The following is a 17,358-nucleotide window of genomic DNA, read 5'->3' on the forward strand; positions in this document are numbered from 1 at the left end:
AGTTGTTTTTGATTGTGACGGTTACTTGGTTATTTTCTAGCGTGTGATTACATACACCATTCACTTGGATCTAAGTGAGTCACATTATTTTTCTAGCCCTAAAAACACCAACCCCAAGTACCCATTTGTTTCTTTCTGCCAAATTACACACTCAAGATAAGCCAATTGTGAAAGAGATTCTGCCAGCAACTTCACTCGCTACAATCCTACATAAAACCCAAAAAATAAAAAAATAAAATAGAAAAAGGAAAAAAGGGGAAAGAGAATTGAAGTTCTATTAATTCCCCAAAATCTAACACCCTTTTAATGTCTTCCATTGAAACTCAATCCTTAAAGATTGAATGCCTTCCATACATTTATTTGAGTTCCACGGTTTGTGGTGGTGTTTTGTAAATACATGAGACAGTGATAACTTTGGAATGTGTCCTTTTCCTTCATTGGTGGGCGCACAGTCACCAACCACCTACCATCTCCACCAGATCTTGAATCTACACTTTATCATCCTCACAAAATATTCAGGGTCTCATGTTTTTTAATTTTCTACGTTAAATTTAATTCCTTAATTAATCCATCCTTTCATCTTACTTTATATTAAACTCTTTACTTGTAAAATTCAGAAAATAGATCCTCTCAATTTTTCCAACACTTGAAAGAATAAAATGTGATTTTTTATAATTAATTTTATAAATAGAATTAAAAATAAATATGAGAAAAAACAATAAAAGATAAGATTACATAATTAAAACCATCCATTTTTTTTCTACTATAAAAATTCACTCCCGTACAACTCAATATAAAATTGTTAGTCGAGAATTGTTAGATAATTTGATATGTTTGATTAAATTATTGGAAAAATTTAAAGGATAACAACTTTATTAAATTCTGTAACTAATAAAGAAAAGTAAAATATTTGATAAAATCTCACACTAATTTTATACCATTAAAATAATTATTAATAATTATTTAATAACTACAAATTATAAAAATTACTGATTTCTTAGCATTTTTTAAATTATTATCTATTAATTTTTAACTAATAATTTCACGTTAAACCAACCTGTGTGAGTTTTTACTTTTAAAAAATCATACGAAGATAAGGAAAAAATAAATTAAAAATGATAAATATCTAATTTATTATCAACTATTTTTTTATACGGACTGTTTTCATGCAAAAATAAAAGCTAAAATGTAAGTATTCGTTTATTTTATTTAAAAAAAATGATAGATTTGTAGCCAGGAACCACACTATATTATCGGGAGGTCCAATCCACCATCCTCCACTCACTTCACACACTCCAATGGAATCGTAATCGTAACATAATAATAATAAGAAGAAGAAGCTCAAGGCAAATCTCATTTCTTTCATTGTATCCATTGAATCTCTGCATTCATTCATGGAACGTGCAAGGAGGCTCGCAAACCGCGCCATTCTGAAGCGCCTCCTCTCTCAAACAAAACAGCACCGTCGCCACGAGCCTCTCTCCAACTCTTCCTCTTCCTCCCCCGTTCTCTACTCTCCCTCCAGATGCGTCTCCACCGTAACTCCCTCTGTTCTCCGCAACAGAGCATCGTTCCATCATTTCTCTCAACAACAAACTCGCCGAATTTCCGTTACTGCCCTCCAGCCCAGCGACACCTTCCCACGCCGCCACAACTCCGCTACCAAAGAAGAACAGAGCAAGATGGCTCAGTCTTGCGGGTTCGACTCTCTTGATTCCCTCATCGACGCCACCGTTCCCAAATCCATTCGCCTCAACGACTTCGCCTTCTCTAAGTTCGATGCAGGATTGACGGAGGGCCAGATGATTGAGCACATGAAGGATTTGGCGTCGAAGAACAAAGTTTTCAAGTCTTTTATTGGAATGGGATATTACAACACTCATGTGCCACCTGTCATCTTGAGGAACATCATGGAAAACCCTGCTTGGTACACGCAGTACACTCCTTACCAGGCTGAGATTTCGCAGGGCCGTCTCGAGTCATTGCTTAATTTCCAGACCATGATCACTGATCTCACTGGCTTGCCTATGTCCAATGCTTCATTGCTTGATGAAGGTAACTCCGCCAATTCCGTTATTTTACTGTTTTAAAGTTTGTTAGATCTGTTACCGACAGTTAGGAGGGAGTTAGTTAGTTAGTTCATTTTGTTTGTTTTTGCTTCTGAGTCCTGCCACGATGGTACTGTATATGAGGCCACAGATTCTGTTGGTGGATTTGAATCCGGCCTCTTTGCCTTGCAACTCAAGGCTGCAAATACTAGTTACAACTTACAAATGAGGGCGAGTCTTGCTTTGTGAGGATATGTTGTTAGTTATGAAGGGGAGTCTTGGATTTGATTGGTAGATTCAAATCTGGCATCTTTATCTTGCAGACTTATTAGGTGAGGGGTGAGAGCCTCTCCGGCCTCTTTGCCTTTTGAGCTAAGACTGCGAATATCTATGCTCGATGGATGGGTGTTATTAGTTGGTTATGAATGTAACATGTAATCATGTATGTATAACTCTTTGTTAATTAATTAATTTTTCAATAGGAACTGCTGCTGCTGAAGCAATGTCTATGTGTAACAACATCCAGAAAGGGAAGAAGAAGACTTTTGTTATTGCAAGTAACTGTCATCCTCAAACAATTGATATATGCAAGACAAGGGCTGCTGGTTTTGATCTTGAGGTTGCCACTGTGGATCTTAAGGATATTGATTACTCAAAAGGTGATGTTTGTGGTGTGCTTGTTCAGTACCCCGGGACTGAGGGTGAGATTCTGGACTATGGGGAGTTTATTAAGAAGGCACATGCTCATGGGGTTAAGGTTGTTATGGCCAGTGATCTCTTGGCACTGACTGTGTTGAAGCCTCCTGGTGAGTTGGGGGCAGATATTGTTGTTGGCTCGGCTCAGAGGTTTGGTGTTCCAATGGGCTATGGAGGGCCCCATGCCGCTTTCTTGGCAACATCACAAGAGTACAAGAGGATGATGCCTGGGAGGATTATTGGTGTCAGTGTTGATTCTTCTGGAAAGTCGGCTTTGAGAATGGCGATGCAAACAAGGGAACAGCATATTCGGAGGGACAAGGCTACTAGCAACATTTGCACTGCTCAGGTAACTTTGCTGATTTGGTTCAACCAATTTTAGCTATATAGTTGTCCTGTGTGTAGACTTCAGAACTTATTTAGAAGTTTTAATTTGTAAATTCTAAAGTGTCTATTTCTGTTCCAGTTCAAGTTTGGTTTGGAAGTTCTGTGTAATGAACCACCACCATAGTGTTACACATAAATGATTTAATTATATTTCTAACATGACACACAGATATTGTACGTACTTTTATTTACCATTCAACCTGTATATTATTCAGTTATATATATTCTTTGATATCATATCGTATACAATCTCTTCAAAATGCTTAAATTATTTTAATGAGCGAATATGAATGGTTCTTATAACTATCATAGGCACTGCTTGCAAATATGGCTGCTATGTTTGCTGTATATCATGGACCTGAAGGACTTAAGACCATTGCTCAACGCGTTCATGGTCTTGCTGGCGTGTTTGCCCTGGGATTGAAGAAACTTGGAGTAGAAGTTCAGGATCTTCCCTTCTTTGACACTGTGAAGGTTAAGGTTCCCAATGCCCACGCAATCGCTGATGCTGCTGTGGAAAGTGAAATAAACTTGCGAGTTGTAGATGGAAAAACTGTAAGTGTTTATTTTTGTTGCAACTCAAATCAATTAATATCATTTGTTTGTCTTTGGATTATTGAGCTTGGTTGCTTTTCAGATAACCGTTGCTTTTGATGAAACAACCTCATTGGAGGATGTTGATACACTTTTCAAAGTCTTTGCTGGTGGCAAGCCAGTAAGTATGATTAATATATAATATGATGTATCCTTTTCATAACTATCAATTGTATCGTTAATCTTGAATTATTTAAGTCCCTCTAAAATGTTTGTTCATACACAGGTTTCCTTCACAGCTGCTTCTCTTGCGCCAGAAGTCGAGTCTGCGATTCCTTCTGGATTAACTAGGGACAGCCCTTATCTGACACACCCTATCTTCAACACGTAATCCCTTCATATGGAATTTGAATATAATTCCTCTGGTTACATTTTTAGAAACTTACCTCAACTTTATTTTGTTCTAATAGGTACCACACTGAGCATGAGTTACTCAGGTACATTCATAGGTTACAATCCAAGGATCTCTCATTATGCCACAGCATGATTCCACTTGGATCTTGTACTATGAAGTTGAATGCAACCACTGAGATGATGCCAGTAACCTGGCCCAGCTTCACTGATATTCACCCTTTTGCACCAACTGAACAGGCTCAAGGTTATCAGGTAGCTAGTTAGATGTTCAAATGGTTCTTTTTAGATTCTTATAAATGATCTTTGGCCTGAAAATATGGGAGAGAAGGGATTTTTTTTATTTTATTTTCTGTGTCTAAACAATAAAATTTGGTGTCAGGAAATGTTTGACAATTTGGGTGACTTGCTGTGTACCATCACCGGGTTTGACTCCTTCTCTTTGCAACCAAATGCTGGAGCTGCAGGAGAATATGCTGGGCTGATGGTTATTCGAGCATATCATTTGGTATGATGACTTGGCTCATTTTAAATATGTCTGCTTAACTTTTATGGAAAATATTTGCTATTGGAAAGGATTTTTATCAATTTATGAGTTAATTTATGACTCTTCTGATTTACTTACATTCCAAAGCAGTAATTGACATTTTTATTTAACATTGTACTTGTTCATTTCATCCGATAGTTGATAACCTTCAGTTGTCCTATTATCTCTTGCTATATATTTATAAGAGATCAATTTTTTGTTTTTTAATGTTGCTTAAATAAATTCCTGCAATAGTTCTTAATTATTTTGGAAATTGGAAACTGCAGGCAAGAGGAGACCACCACCGCAATGTTTGCATTATACCTGTCTCGGCACATGGTACAAATCCTGCCAGTGCTGCCATGTGTGGCATGAAAATTGTATCTGTGGGAACCGATGCCAAGGGTAACATTAACATTGCAGAATTGAGGAAGGCCGCTGAAACTCACAAGGACAACTTATCAGCTCTTATGGTAAAATTTGCTTCCTATAGATTGATACTTGTATATTCTAGTTATATCAGAAAATTGACATTATTGTCAAACTTTGAGCCTTTTTTATACTAAGTTTGGTTATGATTTGATTGTAGGTAACATATCCCTCAACCCATGGTGTTTATGAAGAGGGTATAGATGAGATTTGCAAGATTATTCATGATAATGGAGGCCAAGTATACATGGATGGTGCCAATATGAATGCACAGGTTTGTTTTTATATGCATATTTTACCTTAATGTACGTTTGTGTAACATGAAACCAGTTTCTCTCCTTTTTTTCTGGTCTATCCAAATTGTGAGTTATGTTAATTCAAAATCTTAACCCCTATAGTGTTCTAAAACTTGACAGTATACAACTTATGTAATTGTAGCCCCGTTCTGAATACAAATTGTTTCTTGAACGCCAAGTCTTGGTTGACACCAGATACCAAGTGGGAAAAAGAATGTATTGTGTAAGAAGATAGATAATCTTGTAATGATGGGTCCTGCATGACTTTTGTGAGTGTGGTGTCTAGTGTCTGAAAAATGGGTTCAAATAACAAGGCTCGTCTACATATCACGTTGTTCAAAAAGGAAACAATTTGCGCAGTCGTGCCTAACTTTGAATGATGTTTGTAATGTTTGTGTTTGCAGGTGGGTCTTACAAGCCCTGGTTGGATTGGAGCAGATGTTTGCCATCTCAATCTCCATAAGACATTTTGCATCCCTCATGGAGGAGGTGGCCCTGGTATGGGTCCAATTGGTGTAAAGAAACACTTGGCACCATTTTTACCTTCACACCCTGTGGTAAGCCCTTTTTATTTGGTTATGATGAAATTTTATGTAATATACATGCATGATTTTAGTTATTTCACTAAAAGCACATGATTTTAACTTTTAATAGAGTCCTTAGTTTTTCTTCCACCAAACTGGATGACATTGTTACTCCTTGTATATGATCTAATAGATATAAAACCCTTTATATGCATCTAAGCAGCTACTTAAAACTATTTATGTACCTCTTCCTAACAGCTCATGATTTTAGAAGAGATGGTTTTTATGAATTATTGAACTGAGATCCTTTTATATTTTTTTATTTTATGATAAACCATTTTTTTAAGTTGATGTTAATAAAATCTTTGGTCTTCTTTGTATTTAATTATCTGATATCATAATGAAGGTACCCACTGGTGGAATTCCCGCCCCGGAGAACTCTCAACCTCTTGGTACCATCTCTGCTGCACCTTGGGGCTCAGCACTCATATTGCCAATCTCCTACACTTACATTGCCATGATGGGTTCGAAAGGACTCACCGATGCATCAAAGATAGCCATTTTGAATGCGAACTACATGGCGAAACGATTGGAGGTTTGTGCTTTCTTATAGATAATTTGTGCTTCTTTTCCCTATAACTTTTTATTCTTCTTATGAGTTGTTAAAACTTGTTTTCACATATACTTTGATGTATACAGAATCATTACCCTGTTCTTTTCCGTGGAGTCAATGGAACTGTTGCTCATGAATTCATCATTGACTTAAGAGGCTTTAAGGTAGGATCACTTGATAACTTGAAGTTGCTTTTCTCAATTAGCTAGAACTCTTCATGTCTGATTCTCTCTATGCGATTTCAATTTTAGAACACTGCTGGAATAGAGCCTGAAGACGTTGCAAAGCGCCTCATGGACTATGGCTTCCATGGACCAACAATGTCATGGCCTGTACCTGGCACACTCATGATTGAACCCACTGAAAGTGAAAGCAAGGTAGACCTTTCTGAAAAAACTTCTATTTTTAATTATGTCCACTTTTCCTTGAAGTTTCTTTGTTGTGATGTCTTTTTCTTATTCAACTAATATTCATTGCAGGCTGAGTTAGACAGGTTCTGTGATGCTCTTATTTCCATCAGAGAAGAAATTGCTGAGATAGAGAAAGGAAAAGCTGACATTAACAACAATGTGCTCAAGGTAAAAACCTTTTGTTCTCTCGACTCTGATAATATTAATGAGAAGAAAAATACTTCTTTAGATTGCATCTCATATTGGCAAATATCGGGGTAAAATTTCGTTGATAAACTCTGTTTGATTTTACATACGGCGCCTGTTCATGAAAATGAATCCCTCATTTTTTACCAACATAGCAAACAGACCCAACATGGGTGGAAATTTTCACGGATGAGTTTCAACTTTCAAGTGAAACACATCAAACTCCTCCATTGAAAATTTTCACCCTTCCCAAACCCATGAAGAGTGATTATTTATACTTGTCTAGATATTATGTTTACAATTTCAACCTAATTCGTGCACTTTTGAGTGATTATCTTAAATATTTTGCAGGGAGCTCCTCATCCACCATCATTGCTCATGGGAGATGCATGGACCAAACCATACTCCAGGGAATATGCAGCCTTCCCAGCTCCCTGGCTCCGCGTCGCAAAGTTCTGGCCTACAACAGGTAACTATACGATTGTTCACTTGTCTCTATTGTAAGATATACTAAGCATCAATGCTACATCATCAAAGAATTGGTCAGAATAATGAAAAAAAAAAGGTAGGACAGTTCTATTACTTTTCTAAGGATCAACAAACATGAGTGTTACCCTGCAATAATTTATAGTTGTAACTTCACTGCAGGTAACTCTTGTGTGTTCCTTGAGAACATTTAATGCATGCTCTAGAAATATCCATAACCACTCATTTTAATTTCCATAATTTTCTCTCTCTCCAATAGATATAGACTAATGAATTCAAAACTATGGTTGGTTGTTATCAGGGCGTGTTGATAATGTGTATGGCGACCGCAACCTCATCTGCACCCTTCTGCCGGCAGCACAGGTCGCCGAAGAACAAGCTGCTGCAACCGCATAGTCCCTCATTCCTTTCATCAAGCATTTTCATCATTTCTAGTTGTACATAAACTCCTTCTCCTATTTATACAGTCATTGCAGCTGCTGACTTTTGCTTCTGAATATGATAATGATGATAATCCAATGCTCTTAAGTTTCATACAACCACAACACATATCTGCTCTTTCCCCTCTCCATCTTAATAAAAGAGAGGGAAAGTTCACCCAAAAAAAAAAGGAAAAAATTTAGAATATTGGTCAGGTAGTAGAATCAAGTGCTATTAAGGTTACATATTCGTATGCATGTAAAATCAGTAAATCATACGTTTGAATAAACTCATTAGTCTCAGCTAGTGTATTAATAGGCATCAATGTGCATATGAATCCGCTTTTTATTTATTAACTATGTATAACAACAATAAATATGAGATTAGTTAAGATGACAAGTACTTTATGCTTTATGTTTAACTATTTATCAAATCCCTTCCAATTTCTCGTTATATACTGTAGAGTGTAGAATACCTACATGAAGCAAGGTGGAGATCCATTTTAACTGTAAGGTGAAAATCAGTATTAGATGGAAGGATAAATAAGCCTTAAAATTTTACCTATGAATACTTGTTTTATATTACAAAAACATAAATACTTTCAGCAACTATTCAAAACACGTAATTTTATCAAAAGAAAAGAAAAAGTTGAGACAATATAATGGAATTTAAAAGCATGCTAATTGAAGTTGAAATTAGTAATTTGATTTGTATATTACAATCCTAAATTTTACTGTTTCAAGTTGATAAAACATCTTGAGTGATAGAACAAATAGATCGGTAAAGTGTTTTGCCATGAATTTATAGGTTTTTAGATTAAAAATAAATACTAAGTGAATTTTCAAAAAGATTTTGTGCAAGACTTATTGGTTCTTGAGGGGAAAAAATTATCAAATAAGTCTTGAATTATAGAATTTACAGGTTCTTGAAAAAATATGAATGTTAAACACTTTTTTTGTTAATTTTTCATCGGGTAAAGTATATTTTTTATATTTTTTATTTTTAAAGTTCGATAAAAATTTTAAAAATATGTCAAAATTTTATTTTGTTTTAATTTTGTCCCAAAAGTTTTCGATGTCCATTAAATATATTTTTAACAGCTAAATTTTTAAAAAATTTAAAACCAATCTAATAATAATGCATAAAAATTATACTTGATTTGCTTGTATTAAAAGTTGTTCTTATAAAATTATTGTTGAAATAATCTTAAATTTTTTAAAAAATTAGCCATCAAGAATATATTTGATATTAATTCAAAATTTTGGGAACAAAATTAAAACATATAAGTATTTTTAAAACTTTTATCAAATTTCGAAACAAAAAATATACTTTGTCTTTTTTCATCTCCTTAACATATAAGTTCAGCATTACAAATTTTAGTGATTTAGTACCTTTTTCTCACAAAATCTTTTCAAAGACTTGTTCGATACTCTTTATATATATATATATATATATATATATATATATAAGAAGAAGTCGTGTCCGTCCGGGACATCTGCCTTGTACTTTGAAAGGCCTCCCAACCCAAGCTTTTTTATTCAACATATATATAGGACAAACTGAAGGAAAAGACTGACCCATTCGGTGACTTTCGAGGTCGCCCTCACTGAACCGACTTGAATCAGTTCAGATTCAGTCTTACCGAAATCGGATTTCCTTTTATATATATATATATTTCACCAATAATACAAGTTAGGCAAATTTTAATATGAAACCTGTTCATACACTGGCCCAACACTAAGGCTCAGGTTCAAATACACCAAAAGGCCCAATCTAAAGATTGGCCTTCGTTATTCACCGACCTCTTTAGAAGAGGTTGGACTCAACACAGACTTCTTTCCAAAGAAGTCGGGATCAAGAGATAGCTGGCAGATAACACTTATTCAAATAAGTAACTGCCCCTAAAATCTCTCAACCTACTTCTAGAAGCCATATCCCAATAATTCCTAGATAAAAAGGACGATTATCCGCCTAAAAAGGTGGCACTACTCCAACGGTGGTTATTGGATCACCACTATAAATACCCTGACACTCCTCAGGTATCTCTAAGTTCCAATACATTCTAAACCTGCTTAACCCCATGCTGACTTAGGCATCGGAGTGTCTTTGCAGGTACCACCCCCCATCTCTTGGAACACACAACTCGGAGGCGGCTCCCAGACGTAAACCAAGTCGGAGACCACACTCCTCCAGCGCTTGGGCCTCAAACAAGTCCAACCACCGTCCGGTTCTAGGTAAGCCCCGGAACATTGGCGCCGTTGCCGGGGACCTGGAGCTCAACTCTTGATAATGGCGGATGATCAATAACATAGTCAGACAACCACTCGACATGAATAAGATGCAAGCATGTTAAAAAGAAGCTGGAATACAGTTTCTATGGATACCAGAAATCTCGTAAAAACTTCTCCCAATGGGCAGAGGATATCAAATAGGGATGATGATTTTACTTCTACAGTTAAATTGGATTAAAAAAGAAGAAAGCACCGTCCCAAAAATTTGGTCCAACCTCATTAAGCCACTTGTACTAAATCAAACTGGCAAGGGGCAAAGCCTAAAACGAATTGCACAAATAACTTAAGGACAACGTGATCATAATCAAACATCAACACGAAGAGGATGTAAACCCGACGTCACAACAATTTGTTTAAAACAAATTGAGAAAGGATGGCGATTTATAAGAATGCCAAGAGATAAGTATCCGACCTTACTAAGTTGACACAACAAGTATAAAACAAGTTATCCGACCTCCCAAAAAGAGAGTCCAAAATAACTTGTAAAAGTCACATAGCAACAAATAGTAAGATTCAAGAATGGCATGACTGAATACTCGAGTCCGACTTTATGAAGCTCGACCTCGAGTAGAGGCACTGCCTTATCATGAAAGCTAAGTCCAAAATTATTAAAAACTAAAGACAACATTCTACAATGATGCTAGAGCACGAAAGAAGAACGTGACCCCCTTCCAGAAACCTGAGAGCAAACTCAGATAAGGGAAGAGCTCTTGAGACAAAGGATGGCTACGAGATTCGACGCAAAAGACCTCATCTTGATAAGAAAAAATATCAGGCTACTGAGTTCGGGCGAATGAAAGCTGACAACAAAAAGGATAGGACCCTACAAGATTACTGAGATCTTAGGAAAAGGTTATTACAAGGTGACCGACTTAAACAGCACCGAGCTACCAAGGTCGTGGCATGCTTGTAACATGAAAAGGTACTATAGCTAAAAGCGAACTCTACTCCCTGATGTACTCTTTTTCCAACTTCATGATTTTTTCCCAAAAATTAAAGGATTTTTCTGAAGAAGGGTTTTTAACGAGGCATCATAGTAGAGACTAAGGGATCATAGATAGTGAAAAACCCTTAGTAGCAGTAAAAGTACCTTCGCAAATAAATAAAGATCTTTTATCTCTTATAAATTCCTTCTCGTTTTTCTTTCTTTCAACGAAACGCGCCGACTTAAACTCGACAAAGCGTGAAAATCCCATGAACCGACCTAGATGGTCGTCAGGATAAAACGACGAGGTACAAGTCGGTGTAAAGAGGTTATAAAAGTCGATCGTAATAAACTCGGAAATTATCTGACTTACAAGTCGGAAAAACCGAGAAAAAAGGAAACGCATCGCAAAAATAACCTAAATCATAAGAGCTCAATAAATCAAAAATTGAGTATAAGGAATACCAAAAAGAGATCAGGAAACCTATTGAAAGCACTAAGGCAAAAGGCCGTCCCGAGTTGTTAAGGAAAACTTAACTTAAAGAAAGGGACAGTCAGAAAAAAGGTTTTTCAAAACAAAGATCAAAAAGGTTTTTTCTAAGATTACTGAAATCTTAGAAAATGGCTACTACAAAGTGTCTAACTTCGAGGGTGAAAAACTACCCAGGTCGCAACACACCTCCAACATAAGGAGATAAAACAATTCCTTATGAAAATTGATTTTCTACAATTAACACACACCAATTGAAACTCGATAAACCGCGAAAATCACGGGCCGATCATATAGAAATCGCCTGGATGAAGCGACGAGGAACCAATTGGTGGAAAGAAGTTACATATGCGAATTGGAAAGAAAACACATCGAAACAGCTCGGGCCAAACGGGTTGAAAAAGTTGTGTTTAGAACAAGTCGCAAAAGTAAATATGCCCCTTGAGGCATAAATACGATCTACCAACTCGATCCACACGGATACAAATGGATCGTACAAAATCTCAAGCCCACAATCTCATCTCTACAAGTTCTAAAAATAAACGACCTAGTCGTATAAAATGGAACACTTTCACAAAAACAAGTTGTTCCAAGAAAACTCGTTCTAGCATTCACAACAACATAAGGATAACTTGGATTAAACGAGTTATGCCAGTCAACCATATTTTCAACGAAATTGTGTTAAGCACAAGTCGTGTCTATCTAAAAGCAAAGCTTTAAAAGTGATTTGTATCAAAATGAATCACTTCAACCAAACGACTCGTATAGAAACGAGTTAAAAAGGAAGGATTGTAAACGTTTTTGAACAAAATCGAAACGTAAAAACTATCCTCCAAAACAACTTGGATAAAACAAGTTGTATCATACACAAGGACGACAACCTTGTAAAAACTAGAAAGGGGAGGGAATAAGCATATAATCCCTTCACCTAAGGTGCCAATTTATGCTCGACAAAGCGCAAAAATCACGAGCTGGCCTTTTCAATGGTCGCTCAGATAAAGCGACGAGGTATAAATTGGTGTCCAATGGTTATAATACGGCTTGATGATTTAAAACAACTCAAGCCCATGAGTTGAACAAAATCGAGTAAAAAATAACCATATGATCTAAGTAATTTGTATTAAAATAAATTGCGCAAAACAACTTGATATATAACGAGTTGTGCTTCAAAAAAGTGACTTGTATAAAAAACAAGTCATCTAGAAAACTCAGAATGAATGAGTTCAATAAAAAAAGGCTTCATTTGAAAATCCTTTCTGCTTGATTGCTCGAGTCCGACTTCATAAAGCTCGACCTCGAGCAGGGGCATAATGGATAAAGCAACGAAGTCCGATGGTTATAAAGATGATCTGATAGTTTAAAAGGACTCAAAATAAACAATTTGTACTTGAAACAAGTTGTGAAGTCCTAAAAAACAGCTCGAATTTAAATGAGTTGTATGAAATTAGATCAAGAAATAGCCACGTTTTAATTAAACGATTTGAAATGAAACAAATCGTAAGACCTTAAAACTACTCGCATCGAACGAGCTAGATGAGGTTATATTAAAAAATAATTACGAGTTTTGAAATAAACGATTTGTATCAAAGCAAGTCGTAATAAATCAGAATAAGTTTCAGAAAGGTGATTTGTATTAAAACAAGTCATGTATCCTCAAAACAACTCGAATTGAACGAGTTGTACGAAACTAGGACAAGAAATATTCTTTGGTTAAGTAAGATGTGCTAAAACCAATTATACAGAGCCTACAAGCCCGAGTTTAAATACTCGAATCCAACTCTTAAGAAAAAGAGATTGAACTCGAGTAGGGACACTGTTCATACACTGGCCCAACACTAAGGCTCAGGTCCAAATACACCAAAAGGCCCAATCCAAAGATTGGCCTTCGTTATTCACCGACCTCTTTAGAAGAGGTCGGACTCAACACAGACTTCTTTCCAAAGAAGTTGTGATCAAGAGATAGCTGGCAGATAACACTTATTCAAATAAGTAACTGCCCCTAAAATCTCTCAACCTACTTCTAGAAACCATATCCCAACAATTCCTAGATAAAAAGGACGATTATCCGCCTAAAAAGGTGGCACTACTCCAACGGTGGTTATTGGATCACCACTATAAATACCCTGACACTCCTCAGGTATCTCTAAGTTCCAATACATTCTAAACCTGCTTAACTCCATGCTGACTTAGGCATCGGAGTGTCTTTGCAGGTACCACCCCCCATCTCTTGGAACACACAACTCGGAGGCGGCTCCCAGACGTAAACCAAGTTGGAGACCACACTCCTCCAGCGCTTGGGCCTCAAACAAGTCCAACCACCGTCCGGTTCTAGGTAAGCCCCGGAACAAAACCATTCTAGTAAGACATGAAACACGCAATAGTGTATGACCAAAGTTGGGTTACCAACTCAATATATTTTCTTCAGGCTATTCTTCGCTGGTAATCAAATCTTCACCAATAATTCTAATATTATTTTTGTAAAAACCGATTTATTTTTAAAATAAATAAATATGTAAATGAAATATGTAAATGAAAGAACCATACTCAATTTTGACTACTTTGGTATGTCTTTTAATAGAATATTTAGACTTAATTGAAATGCAATATAAAAAAATTAAAAAATATTGTGCTTGTTTATTAAATCAATAAAAAAGTTTTCAATGATTTTTTTAATTTTTTAATATATTTAGTAAATTTCTAATAATAAAAATAAAAAATTAAAAAAATTAAAAAAAATTTAAAAAACTATAATTTTGCATCTCTTTTTAAATTTTTTTCTTAAAAAAATATTTTTTTTATATAATAAATAAATAAATACTTTTATTTTATTTTATCTAAACATAATTAATAAATAAAATTTTTTTACATGAAATATTTAAATATAAAATTATTTTTATTTTTATAATTTTTTTTTTTAAAAAATCATTAAAAAAAATATTTTTGGAACAAGTCCATTATTTGATCAGTTTTGTCTCCCTTAAACGGTTCCCCAAATAAAAAATCAAATAAGAAATTCAACTAACCCTAAACTCACCCATTGATGCATGATGATACAGCAGCATAACCCCCATCCTCTCAAGCCCTAGCAGCCACCTTCATCCCCCTCCTCTCCGTTGGCCAGAGGCCGCTGTAGCCGGCCGGCATCGTCATAGCCGCAGTCGCTTACCAAGCCCGCGTCGCTCACCTCGCCGCTGTCCCTCACCGAGCTCACGTCGCTCCCACTTCTCTCCTCGCCTCTCCGGTCTCCGGACTCTGCTTACCTCGCCATCCCTCACCTTCCTCCCTCGTCGTCTCTCTGGTAAGCACTCCTCGGCTCCTCGCTCAGTACTTACTGGCAGTGCTTCTTCAGTTATTTTTTTCCGAGTTAATTTTTATGATTTAATTTTTATATTAAAACAGTTAAATAAACTTAAATTAATATAATTTTTGATTGTTGTTGATGGTTGATAATCTGATTTTATGTTGTTAATTGTTGATGGCTGATTGTTATACTGTGTTCCTGACTTTCTTCTTACTTAGTTGTTGCTGTTTTAACATTTTAGTCATTTAGCTGTTGCTAAATAAAATTGATAATCTGACTCTGTGGTGGAACATTATGGATTTGAATGTGGATTAGGCATTTATGCTATGATTTAGCATTTTTGTGCATTTTGATTTTCTTTAGTTATAAACTTTGATATTTGAACTTGAATATGAACTTTTGATTATGAAATATAGACAAGTTATTACGTGGAATTGTAAAATTCTGAATTTTATTGTTATATAAATCATTGAATTTTCATATGAACTGTGTTTACTAATCATAATGCTTAACTTAAATGGTTTATATGCTTAGTTCTTAGCACAATAAGAAGGATAGTTCTAACTATTTCCACTTAATTCATTCTCCACTTCTCTTCCTTTTTATTTTTTTACTTCAGAAAGAAAAAAAGGTGAACTATTTAGTTCCATGAACCATCCTTATATGGGCCAGTATAGCTTGTTTAATTCGCGGACTTAAATCATCATTATTGGTACTGTAAAAAAAGAACAATGTTGTCTTAATGCTCACTGCTAACCTTGTTTTTGATGCTCCATGAGTGTAGCTATATGTGTGAAGGCTAAAGGGGGAGGAAGATGAAGACAATTTCTGGATATTGTGTTTCGTCGAAGGATATTTCACTGTCGAAAGCGGCAAAAATTCTATCGAAGTTTGTCTCTGCTGATAACGGTGCCTCACATGCCATCAATGCATATCTCCACAGGGCCTCTGCTGCTTTCAGTGAGCTGAAGCAGCTCCACAAGGAGGTTAAATCTTCTCACTCACATAAGAAGAAGCACAGGAGACCTGGAACTGAAGAGGATAATGTTGACAATGGGAGAGTGGTTGAAATTTCTGTCGGGAAGGCCGAGATGACCCATGATGGTAGTGCAGTGTCTAAGAAGTTCAAGAGGCGTCTTGAAAAGAATGATGATGTGAATGATGAGAAATCTACTCAAACTGCTGTTGAACTCGATCTAGAACTTAATGGTTCTTTAAGGGAACATTCAGGAAATTCTGACGGCACTGAGAAGCATAAGAAGCATAAAAGCAAGAAGCAGAAAATATGAGTTCAGAGGTTGAGTTATGTGATCCTCCTCGATAGAATTTGATGGATTCATATAAACATAGCTATGCAATTTTGACCAAGAAATATTTTTGTTCTAGATCACAACCCCATAGATGAATGCTAACAGGCTACTTGGCTTCAAAGATTGTTTATTACCAAAATGATTGGAGCTTGTGCTATGAATTGTTTGAGAGCTCCTTTGATGTACCCTTTGTATGAATAGTAGTCATTCCAGTTCTAAAATGTCATTATAGTGCAAAATACTAAAGGGGTATTCTGATTTTGATGAATTTTTTTTCTCGTTTTTAATCTATATTTTGTGTAGTTGAGGTTTCTTTGGAGTCATTGCTACAATAATTTCTTAGAGCGAATCAAGATAATTGACCCGCCTTTCCACTACTGAATGTTGTATGGCATTAGGTTTGACACCCCCATTCAAATACGGAAATGGATCTTCTCCATTTTTTTTAACACTTGAGAGAATAAGGTGTGATCTCTCACATTTAATTTTATAAGTGGGATCAAAATTAAATAAGAGAGAGAACAATGAAATGTGAGATCCTACACTGGACACCATCCAATTTTTTTTCTACTGAAGAGGATCCACTCCCATTCTAATTTATGATATATTGAGGATCCACTCCCATTCTAATTTATGATATATTTTCCATATTTTAGAACAAGCCATACATAAGATGGCAAATGCTTGGTCTGGTGTGAGTGATATTGTCTTACATTTAATAAAACAATGCTTATTTCATGTGAAACATCAACAAAATAGTAATCACATACTATTTTTTTAGTTAAGTTTCACATTATTTATAATTTTATAAAAATTTAGAATCAAGAACCAAATAGTGGTTTGTTAGTTTTCAGGGATCAAATGTGATTTCTATTCAACTTCAAAAACTAAATTGATCATCATTTCCATAAAAAGACTAACCCTTTACCTAAAATTAAAAATAAATAAATAGAAAGGGTGATGGTAGATGATTTTCTATATTTAAGTTCATTAGAAATCTTGAAACAAGACAGCTCACCAAAAGGATAGGTAATTAATAAATGCAACCTTTTGTAGCATTTTAGGGTTTTCATAG

At 35.6% G+C, this 17,358-nt stretch overlaps 2 protein-coding genes across 3 annotated transcripts; both read left to right on the forward strand.

The window, feature by feature from the left end:
* Nucleotides 1-1,085: 1,085 nt before the first annotated feature.
* Nucleotides 1,086-8,085, forward strand: LOC112697663 (glycine dehydrogenase (decarboxylating), mitochondrial). Of its 2 annotated transcripts, XM_025750935.3 has the most exons (16): nt 1,086-2,055; nt 2,531-3,093; nt 3,444-3,686; nt 3,769-3,846; nt 3,952-4,052; nt 4,136-4,331; nt 4,459-4,584; nt 4,890-5,075; nt 5,192-5,305; nt 5,732-5,884; nt 6,258-6,446; nt 6,551-6,628; nt 6,716-6,841; nt 6,944-7,042; nt 7,412-7,529; nt 7,848-8,085. In XM_025750935.3, exons 1-16 carry the CDS (start codon nt 1,395-1,397, stop codon nt 7,940-7,942), a joined length of 3,126 nt encoding a protein of 1,041 aa, XP_025606720.1. In that variant the 5' UTR covers nt 1,086-1,394; the 3' UTR covers nt 7,943-8,085. The 2 variants fall into 2 exon arrangements, 1 of the variants encoding a protein (XP_025606720.1); XR_011873535.1 differs by lacking the exon at nt 6,551-6,628 and having other exon boundaries at nt 1,151-2,055; nt 6,258-6,471; nt 6,674-6,841.
* A 5,886-nt stretch (nt 8,086-13,971) lies between these two features.
* On the forward strand, nt 13,972-16,551 carry LOC112697664 (uncharacterized). The gene is made up of 2 exons (XM_025750936.2): nt 13,972-14,970; nt 15,758-16,551. Exon 2 carries the CDS (start codon nt 15,789-15,791, stop codon nt 16,260-16,262), a length of 474 nt encoding a protein of 157 aa, XP_025606721.1. The 5' UTR covers nt 13,972-14,970; nt 15,758-15,788; the 3' UTR covers nt 16,263-16,551.
* The last annotated feature ends 807 nt before the right edge of the window (nt 16,552-17,358 follow it).

Source organism: Arachis hypogaea, chromosome 16 (assembly GCF_003086295.3).
Source record: "Arachis hypogaea cultivar Tifrunner chromosome 16, arahy.Tifrunner.gnm2.J5K5, whole genome shotgun sequence".
NCBI classification, from domain to species: domain Eukaryota; kingdom Viridiplantae; phylum Streptophyta; class Magnoliopsida; order Fabales; family Fabaceae; genus Arachis; species Arachis hypogaea.